Source organism: Telmatherina bonti (assembly GCF_933228915.1).
Source record: "Telmatherina bonti genome assembly, chromosome: 11".
Taxonomy (NCBI): Eukaryota; Metazoa; Chordata; class Actinopteri; order Atheriniformes; family Telmatherinidae; genus Telmatherina; species Telmatherina bonti.
The window spans coordinates 33,530,091-33,540,559 of NC_136629.1; the positions used below are offsets into that span (position 1 = coordinate 33,530,091).

General features: G+C 37.9%; 1 protein-coding gene across 1 annotated transcript in view; it reads left to right on the plus strand.

Moving 5' to 3' along the window:
- The window catches only part of LOC306762721 (inactive phospholipase D5-like), a gene marked incomplete at both ends in the record, with an annotated part of 89,513 nt that extends 79,336 nt beyond the window's left edge, over positions 1 to 10,177 (plus strand). Inside the window, 8 exons of the mRNA XM_079249316.1 lie at positions 706 to 892; positions 4,750 to 4,858; positions 4,993 to 5,120; positions 6,450 to 6,647; positions 8,489 to 8,625; positions 8,762 to 8,927; positions 9,018 to 9,093; positions 9,627 to 10,177. Of these exons, the coding sequence (XP_079105442.1) occupies positions 706 to 892; positions 4,750 to 4,858; positions 4,993 to 5,120; positions 6,450 to 6,647; positions 8,489 to 8,625; positions 8,762 to 8,927; positions 9,018 to 9,093; positions 9,627 to 10,177 (1,552 nt within the window). The remainder of the gene's footprint in view (positions 1 to 705; positions 893 to 4,749; positions 4,859 to 4,992; positions 5,121 to 6,449; positions 6,648 to 8,488; positions 8,626 to 8,761; positions 8,928 to 9,017; positions 9,094 to 9,626) is intronic.
- Between the last annotated feature and the right edge of the window lie 292 nt (positions 10,178 to 10,469).

The following is a 10,469-nucleotide window of genomic DNA, read 5'->3' on the forward strand; positions in this document are numbered from 1 at the left end:
AGAGAGAACATCTTCCCCATCATTTAACTTACAGAATAGTGGTACAGTTTATCATAAAACCAATACCTAAATGTCCTAAATCAACATTAAAACGTTTCAAGAATGGGGCCACAATGAACATTATGCAACCCAATGAGCTAGGCATATAGAAGATGTAAAGCATTTTTATTGCTCCTATATGATTTCATAATGTGCTCCTGGCTGAAGTTACAGTATATCACCCAAGGAGTGCTGATGGTTACATTAAAAGCACGGAGCATGTGACAGCGTAGGGAGTAGTGTGCATGAAACAAGCAGAAATGTGTCACTTTTCCCTGACTGGCTGTAATTTAATCTGCACTGCTCAGGCTCTGCACATCCGACTCTTATTATTCCCAGCTTGTGCCAGAGGCAACCTGTACAAAGATCTAATGATGCTTGATGGAAACTAAGGACGCACGTGGATTTTTATTTCTTTCATTAGTTTAATGATCTACAAAAGAAAGAAGAGAACCGTCAGCTGATTAGTCATAGCGTTGTAATAAAGCAATGAGTATAGTTTTTTTTCACCAGCAATGAATCTTAGAATAATTAGAACACTAATGCAAACAGGTAATTACTTTGTGAAAGACCATAAACCCCAAAATGATTTCATCTGGCAGAGTTTTGTGATACTTATGGCTTTTTGCATCTTTTTAAAGGCTTTACTCTTATTATTTTTCACAGTGTAGTGCTTGTGGAGAACATCCCAGAGGACATCTCCTTCCTAGAGAATGGCACAACACATCTCCCTCTCTCTGTGGGGCTGTTCAACTTATTGGACCGAGCGATGCGGGTCGTAGAGATAGTTTCCCCGCTGTGGCTCCTCAACTCCTCTGACTATGAATCCAGCTTCCAGCCTGCTGCCAGACAGGTACAACCAGAGCGCCCAGACACTGTGCATTTAACACAACTTCACAACTTTTTGTACTTAATAAGAAGAAGCAGCAGAACTACGAAGATCTTTTACTTTCACTTCAATGCAGAAGCGCTCTAAGGGCCTTGAATTTAACAGCTTGCAGACACTAGTATGGAAATCAAAATACATCTAAAGCAGAAAGTGTAGCATGTAACCTTCAACCCACGAGTCTCAGAATAATCCTGTTATGATAATTAGGATCATGACACGCACTGAAACGAACACCATGCATGTTTCCAAACTTAAAACTCAGTGAATTGACCATACACTGGCTTTTATTGTGTACATTCATGGAGCTGTAATTGCCCTGCAGCATCCCAAAGCTGACAAACTGCTCTTCACAATTTTGTGTTCTCGCCCAGATCATCTGCTGTGTTTTGCTTTATGGACTTTTCATCAACAAACTGGCCAGTGTGAATGTACGCCACGGTTGATTTAGCCAAGGAACCCGAGAGGACAGAGAAGGCAAAGGAAATACAGAGAGATCAAGCAAAACAAGACCAGAGTCAACATTATACTGAATTTCAGAGCTCAGGGTAGAGATAAGATCCAAGATGGAGGATAAATTAGCTTTTAATTAGGAGCTGCAAGGTGTGAAAGTTGGTCAAAGTTTATTAGCACTGCTTTAAGAATAGTTGTGAGGATTGTTATCGTCGCTTTAAATCAGTGTCGTCAATACACATCCATAACATGATGGAAGTGAAAGGCTGAAAAAGATCAGTACTGTAGAGAAGCAACGCCTGCTCTTCCAGACTATTAACTGCATTTTCAAACTGCTTGCATTAGGCATGATTTTGGGAATGAACTGGATGTGTTTTATTGACTGTTGTCTGAAGGCTTTTTGTCAGGCTGAGTACATTTACACACTTTGTACACACTTTCAGTTATAAAATATAGAAAATGTCAGACTGAATGAAAGCCTGACAGAAAAGCTTCAGATAAGAGAGGAGCAAATGACCTCTCAGCCTGAAGCCCTCCTGAAGCAAATTTATAGTATATTATATCTAAAATAAAATCCTGAATTTAATATCAGACAAAAGCAAAGCTACGAGCAGAGGAGATGGAAGTGCTCTTGCCGCAGTGCATACTGGTATGGATCTTACATCATACTTTAAAAATCAGCTAAAACAAGACACTGCGCTGAAGTGTTTCACTGAACTGGAAAAGGTTGCGACTGCATTATTTCTGCAGGAATTTATGAGATTTCTGTGAAAAAAAGTCTCCTTGACCAGAAAATACTGAACAAGGGGTGCTTTGCTCACAGCTCGTCTTTGAAGATGTCACTAGATGTTTCTTTTGGAGTATTCACAAACTTAAGAATTCAAAGTTGTGATAAATATCTTTTCACTTTAAAAGTTGCTTCAGCAATTTAGTGGTCTGCAGTCATAATACTGCAGAAGGTTTTCTAATATTTAAAGACTTTTACCTGCATTGCCTGAGATTTTTTTTATATTTAGAACTCAAATGCTGGAAACCACACATACCGCTGCTACTTAAACCCATATTCTGTCACACATTTACACATCTTGGCATGTCATTCAGTCCACATTTATAAACAATATGGCTATGACGAAATGCTTTCATCCTGATTTGATTCCAACTTTTTTGGGTGCCGATTCTATTTTAATTGTGATTCTCACTTTTCTTTGATATTGCTGATTTTTCTCGTCTAAAAACAAACCAAAAAAATGGACAAAACTTTTTTTGCTCGTCATTTTTCTTCATTTTAATTAGGAAAAATCAACACAGCAACCACACCATCCTTCTGCTGCTATAATGCCCAAGAAGATAAGTAAAAAGATCAATTATAGCAATAAAAATGACAAAACTTTTGTAATTGATTATTTCTATTTCTTAAAAAAAAAAAAAAAAAAAACCTAACCCCTTTAACAAAAAACTCCCAAATCCAAAAAAATCCCAATATTCGATTTTTCTGTTCAACTTCTCATCCCTTGTCATGCTGACAAAAAAATCAAGTTCAATCTTTTAGATTTTTTTTAAAGTTATTTTAGAATCACAAAATACCCATGAAAAGTAGTTATTTGAGTTTGTTAATTATTTCCTTTCTTTACAACTTGGTGTTAAATGTTGTTCGAAAGTTGGAAAGATGGTTTGGTTACCTTTACGGTGAGATATTACTTGAAAGGATTGTGCTTTCATGGAATGAGCAACATAACTAAACGTGTTGATAGTGCACATAAACTGTATATAATGCCTCCCAAAAAATGAGCCTAGATCCTTCACAATGTTCCCCTGGTGCATTCACTCTTGTTGTGATTTGCTAAGTGGATTGCATGATTACACTCTGCAACAGTAAAAAGAAAAATACAACATATAATGGCCATTTTTACATTTTATTAATTTTTTATTGTCAATGTGTGGAAGATCAATACACTCCAACAGCAGCCTGGCACTTCATCCGCATGCTGTGGGATGACATCCTATTCCTAAACCAGGAATCACTGATGATCAGTCGTGGTGTTTACTCACTCGTGCACATTTAGCCCATTCAAGCTGATCCCACAGGGGTTCAGTAGTGTTGAGGTCTGGATTCATGGCAGGTTATTCTGTCTTTCTGTATTTACTCCCAAATTCTGGAGATACTCTGTGATGACCCTGATGGAAATATGGGATCACAACTGGTTTTAGAATCTCATTCAGACTAGAAATGTCCAATATTATAGGCATACTAATATCATTGGTCAATATCGGCATTAAAATGCAATATCAGAAATTATTGGTATCGTTATTTTTTACTTTTTAATGACACACTTTTACACAACATGCATTTATTATGTGTCAAACTCTTCAGCTACGTCTCCTTTAACTCAAAGTGACTAAATATAAGACGTCATCTATAGATTTTCAGATATGTCTTTTTGTTTGACACATAAAATATTGATATCAGCTGATATCGGTATTTGACAAAACTGATATATCGGTTTAAAAAAAAAAAAAAAGCCAATATCAAACATCTCCAAATGTGATCCATGAGGACATAAGGAAATTTGTTGTTGGCATTCAGCAATAAAAACAGTCATTTTCATGTTAAACAATACTATCTCTACATACCAATCAGGTTACACACCTGTAACTGACATAAATCTGGCAGCACTTAAATCTCAAGATTGAACACCAATAGGAAACTATTGCATTGAAATATAATAAGTACATTTTTGGGGGGGCACTACCTGTGTAGCTCATTTACGGACGTATAGTCCTTACTACAAACTAGTACTAGTACTAACTAACTGTAAAGGCAACTAATTAGGTGTTCCAGTGATGTATAATACGACACCGCTTGGTATTAATAAAAGGAAAACATGATGGACTGAACACAAATTTGCTTACTTTATGTGCTAAGTTTATTTTCACAAGGTGAAAATGTTTGATGAACAAACCGAACTTACTGTATAAAATCAAGATTATTGTTTAAAGGAGCAACAAAAGTTGTTCTGTAACATTTCAGCCTTTTATTAGATAAGCTGTCATCCTAAAAACAGACATGTTTTTAACTGGGTTGTTAGAAGTTTTCCTGTCTGTCACCATGACTGGAAAAGCAAAGAAAAGTTAATACGAGGAGTCATCTGAGACGATGACATCTTGATCAAACAAAACTCCTCACACAACTCCTGTGACAAGATCTGTAAATATCATAAATACACCCGAACAAACAGCTCAAAAATAGTACATGGATGATATAAATAGTAACTCACTATTACCAGAATCACACAGACAGCGTCTGAACTGGGTCATGGCTGAATACCTGCATGTCAAGCTGCCTCCGTGGTTTATTGATGTGTTTCCCTCAGGGCAGGGCTCTGCTGTCCGCCCTACAGGGGCTGAAGAAGAAGGGAATCCAGCTGAAGATCTCCAGTGGGATGATCAACTCAACTGAACTGGAGACTCTTGACAAACACGGTCAGCTCCGTCCTTTCTCCTCGTCCGTCTCCTTGTCTCACAAATCACCTCTTTTTCTTTTCATCTTGCTGTCTTGTTTTTGTTTTTTTCACTTAATCTCTTCTCTTGTTTTCTTTCTCATTCCCTGTATGAAGGTGCCGAGGTCCACTATGTGAACATGGCAGCACTGACTAAAGGCAACCTGCACGCCTCCTTCTGGGTGGTCGATCGGACTCATTTCTACATCGGCAGCGGCAGCATGGACTGGAGATCTCTGGCCACAGTTCTGTAGAACCCACTGAACATTACAAAACACACAGAAACACGATTTAAACTCAGTTTAGATTAAAAAAAAAAAACCAACCCAAATGTTGAAAGTTTTTCAAGCAGATCGAACTGTTGCAGGTTTCTGCTACAGCGGTCTGTTGTTGTCTGTAGTTGTTTATTTAAGATTATGGATGTACAGTAGGTTTAGCCTGGTAGTCACCATGCAGAATAAGTTTCCGAGCAGGTTACTTTCCTCGTTTATCGTGCCATATTAGACACGCAACAACTGCTCAAAATGATATAATGAAGTAATTACTGAGATCAGGAGGTGGCCTCCAAAGGCTGAAAATTAAAAATAAAAAAAAATCCCTCATCCCTTTACTCAAAATAGATTTTTTTTTTTTTTTTTTTGTCTTATTGTTGATCTACTGTCAGACATCTACAAATTTAAGTCACCTAGATTTTAGAAGATGAATTAAAAGGAGCTCAAGTTGACCATTAAAATATAATTCATGCTAAACTCAGTTTCTGTATTTTGTCACTTCCTACCTTTTATACTATTTTCCCTTCATTTCACAGCGTTTGCAGCTCTCAAAGAGCAGACATATTGAAGTGTTATAATTTTCATTTTTGGTATTCTGATCCGTCCGACTGTCTAAGAACTGTACCAACAAGTTAAGCTACTGACAGGAATTGTAGTTCACAGCAAGGCACGTTTCAGTGTTTCTCATGAGGAGACGGAATCAGTCGTGCCAAATCAGAGTTTTCGTCAGACTTCTGCTTTGTTAGAAATACTCTCCTTGTGTCAACACTGCAGGAGCAGAACAAATGGGAACAGGGAAAAACTGAAAAGGCACTTTAGAAGGAGCAAGCCTTCACCACTGAAATGAAGAAGAATCTCTTTTAAATTGAAATACTGCAGAGAGCAAAGCAAAATAAATGGGAACCGAAATAAGAATCGCTGAAGTGTCCTTTCATTCCTCGCTGTTGCTGTGACGATGGGCAAGGGCTTGTAAATTGGATGAGACTCTGCGACAGCATAAGCTTAGAAGAAGAAGGTGTATTCTAAGTGTGTGTGTATGAGGACAGGTGTAGGTGTATTATAATTAGGAAGGGCTACTTTGAGGTAGCTGATGGACCATATATTTGCTTTGATAATCAAAGGGCAGACATTGCATTCTCACTTTGTTGCACATGATTATTACACAGCAGTTATATCTGAGTATGGTTACAAAGATATTTCATATTTATGAATAATTTACACAGAGGAAAAGGCCTCAAGCTGGCTGAAGCTGACTTTTATAATGCCTATGGTCCCCGAAATGTGTCTGTTTTTTTTCTGCAGAGGAAGGAGCTCGGTGTGTTGGTGTACAACTGCAGCTGTCTGGCTCTGGACCTCCACAGAGTGTTCAGCCTCTACTGGGGTCTCAACTATAAAGACTTCATCCCCTCTTTCTGGTCCAAGCGCCTCTTTGCCCTCTACAACAGGGATTCACCCCTCAATCTCACCTTTAACAACTCTAACGCTCTTGCTTATGTTTCTGTAAGTCCTCTGTTATAGCCTTTCAATTATATTATTTGTTGTACTATAAACACACAATTTTTCATGCCTTTTAGATAACCCAAATATCCATACACTTGTCAAAACAGGATACAAAACAGATGATATTATTTTGTGTTTACTGAACAGCTATGCCATTAAACAACTAGTCTGTGTTATGAGGTATGCAGGTTACGCATGTGGGATACAGAAATATTGATAGCACTGATGCGTAAATATGAATAAATGCTTGTTGGTGGTTTGACAGGCTGTTTGTACAGACTGGAAGCCACATTTCTGTTTGTCTGTCTGTCTCAGACTGTGCTAAACATGCAGATTATCTTTGTGTAAATGTGAAATTGATGATTATTCAATTCAGTATCAACCTACATAAATACAAACCATTATTATTGTTGTAAATTACAATGCTATACGTTGAACTCCATAAAGACAAATTTATCATATGTGATACACACCGTTTCTGAGACGTTTTGCATCAGTTTATGGTAGAAACTTTGCCTAAAACCATTTTGTACAAGGTTTTGAGCAAACCCGATACTTGCTCCTGCCTCCTAATGGATACCAGGAAGAAGAAGATTGCACTGCAATTATTCTGACCTATCATGTAGTAATAAAAAGTAAAAAATACACACAAAAAAATAAAATAAAATAAAATTTTTGTGAAGATTTCATGGTAAAAAAAAAAAAAAACCTTTATCCCCAGTTTTTCTTAGGTTGGACTTTAAAGGGTTAAATTGCTATTCCATTTATAGGACTGTTACAGTGTTGTACTATTATTTGATACATAAATTCTGCATAAAGCTTAGAAAACAGGGGAAAACCCTGATGCATCTCTTACACAAAAGTCTTTTTTTTATTTTCAGCACACATGTAACAGTCATACTTGCGTTCAGCTTGGTTTCTGTAAGCTTGAAAGTTATTGTGATGGCATTATAAAACTGACTAAATCTTGTCGTTCAGTGATAAAATTCTAATTTAAAAACTTAATGTATTGTCAGCATACAGCATTTCAACATGTGCAAGTCAGCGTGAAAGATTTTCAGATAGCAAACATCCATCTCTCATGATGTGAGCACATCAGTCAAAGCATACAATCCGCAGGTGTAGCTGGAAACTGGGAGAATGTGTTCACGCTCACACCTTCCTACAAATGAAAAAGTCCTTGAAACAGCTGTGAACGTGCACTACGGATGTGTTGGTACTTTAAATGAAGCAGAGCCAATGTTTATATTTGTATAAGCACTTTTTTAGTCCAAATTTCTGCGGTCAAAAGACTTTTTAAATAATGCAATAAGTTTTAGACCATACTTTAAATCTGTGGGCTGTAAAGATGTACCTCATCAAGGCCATCTGCAGCAGAAGTGTCTGTAAACAATTTTTCCCATCTCTGCACGACGTTGAGCCTTTCGGTATAGTTTTCTTGCTGGTGATGAGTGATGGAAATGTCATACGTATAGCAGCAGAAAGTATCTGATACAGCATTTCCACAAGATTAATATGAACGCAAACTCGAGCACACACTCGTTAATCGTCCGCTGTCTGTCAACAGACAATTTAAAAATGAACCTAAATCTTGGTTGGTGTAAAATATGTCCAGATATGAGAATGAAGTTTGGAAGAAAGATAATGATGAGAGTGCAGTTAGCTCTGTATAATATAAACATAACTGCCTGGGTCTCAGTAATTAATATCTATTTACACTGTCCTCTGAATCCATTTTATGCATTTCTTCAGAGAGTGGCACACTTTCAGCTGATGTATATCATCTCCCCACACAATACCATCACTTTCTAATTGAATTTGCTATCACTCTCTATTGACAGAGCTCGCCAGATGTTTTCATCCCCAGAGATCGTAGCAGTGACCTGGAGGCCATTTCCAGGGTCATCAAGGAGGCTCGCCATTTCATATACATCTCCATTATAGATTATCTGCCTCTCCTCAGCAGCAGCACTCAAAGGTTAGAGCCACTCTAGTGGTGTGTTGGCATATCATCAAGAGGTTGGATGCATTGCTTTGATCCCAGTGATTAAACTCTGTGTATGGCAATGCGTCTCTCTGGCTATATGCCCACGTTCTTGTGTGTCTGTGCCAAGGTACTGGTCTCGTATTGACAGTCTTATAAGAGAGGCTTTGATCCTGAGGAAGGTGCGGGTCTGTCTCCTGATAAGTTGCTGGGAAAAAACTCATCCACTTACTTTCAATTTCATCTGGTCCCTGAGGAGTCTGTGTATGGAGCAGGCAAACTGCTCACTGGAAGCAGTAAGTTCAATGCCATTATGAAGTATTTTTAACTCTACAGATACAGCTTATCAACGCTCAATCTGTGTGTGTCCCTGTCTGTTTGTTTAGAAGTTCTTCAATCCCAGACTGCACCACGGAATAAACCACAACAGGTTTATGGTTACAGACAGAGCGATTTATTTAGGTGAGCTCATCAACCAGACTTCAGGACTGTGGCTCATAACTCTTTGCTCATGTCATGTACGTCTGAATTTCAGAAGAACAGTTCTCAATTTGTTTGGTTTACAAAACTGAAATCCAAGGATGAGTATCATTTAAGAGAAACAACAACAAAAAAAATGTAAAAAATTATATCAAACAGCACTTTATTGTTAATTTTCATCTATGTTTATGTTGTTTTTCATTTTTTATATCCTATTAACATATACCAGAACTGGGCAAAGACCTGATCCATTGCTTGAGTACTGATAGATTTTAAAAGCTCATAAAAAGCTAAATTGTCAACAGATTTTATGTTGCCTAAATCTCTTGCAGTTCATTATAACTTGTCCAAACATGACTCCTGATACAAATGGATTACAATAAAAAAAAATTTTTTAAAAAAAGTAAAATCTTATAGTGACCAAAAATGTTTTGTTGCATGTAAATGACTCAAACTAATGGAGTTTCTTTGTACTTCTTCTGCAAGGCATCTGAGTGTGATCTGCTTCCCGACAGGTAACCTTGACTGGGTGGGGAACGAGTTTACCTTTAATGCAGGAGCAGGCCTTGTGATCAGTCACCCAGAGGGCATCGAGGAGAGGAACTTCACAGTGGTGGAGCAGTTACAGGCTGTATTTGAGCGGGACTGGTTTTCCCATTATACCCGCACGCTCCAAAGCAACAAGATCCCAGTTTGCAACAAGTACCAAATCCCAAAGTTGGTGACAGTCAGAGCCAGTGACTTAGACAATGGACCAGTGCCTATCAGAAAAGGTCAGTATGATAATGGACCTTTACCACTGAGAAACCATCACAAAGTTGATGGTCTAGCGCTAGACAGAACAAGTCACCATGATGAAAGAAAAGACCTTAGAAAAGTGAGTCACCAAAGTATGACCAATGTACAGGTGCCTATTATGGACAGTTACCAAGAGAGGGCTCAAATCAAAATGAATCACTTCGATGACAGACCAGCTCAAATTCCAAATAATGACAATCCAATGAACCCACCCAATCAATCGGCTGAGAGCAGCGGCTTCAGAGAGATGACCAATGGAGCTCTGTGACTTCCTTAGAACTTCATTTGGAGAACTGTTCTCATCCAATGTCTGTGGATTTCATCAGTAGCATGTTAACAAAGCCCTTCAGTGGTGGGCAAAAGGAAAGAGGGAATCAAAAAAGGAAGAACTTGGGAAAGAAAGGAAACCTTCAGCTGAAGTCTGACACTTTTTATGAATCCTATGAGAATAAAACCAAAACATCTTGGTTTAGAAGTAATACGTATTTATACATGAACTATATCTCAGAACTTTGCTACTTATTTAATCTTTTTCTCTGTCTATGTTGACAGCTTTCAAT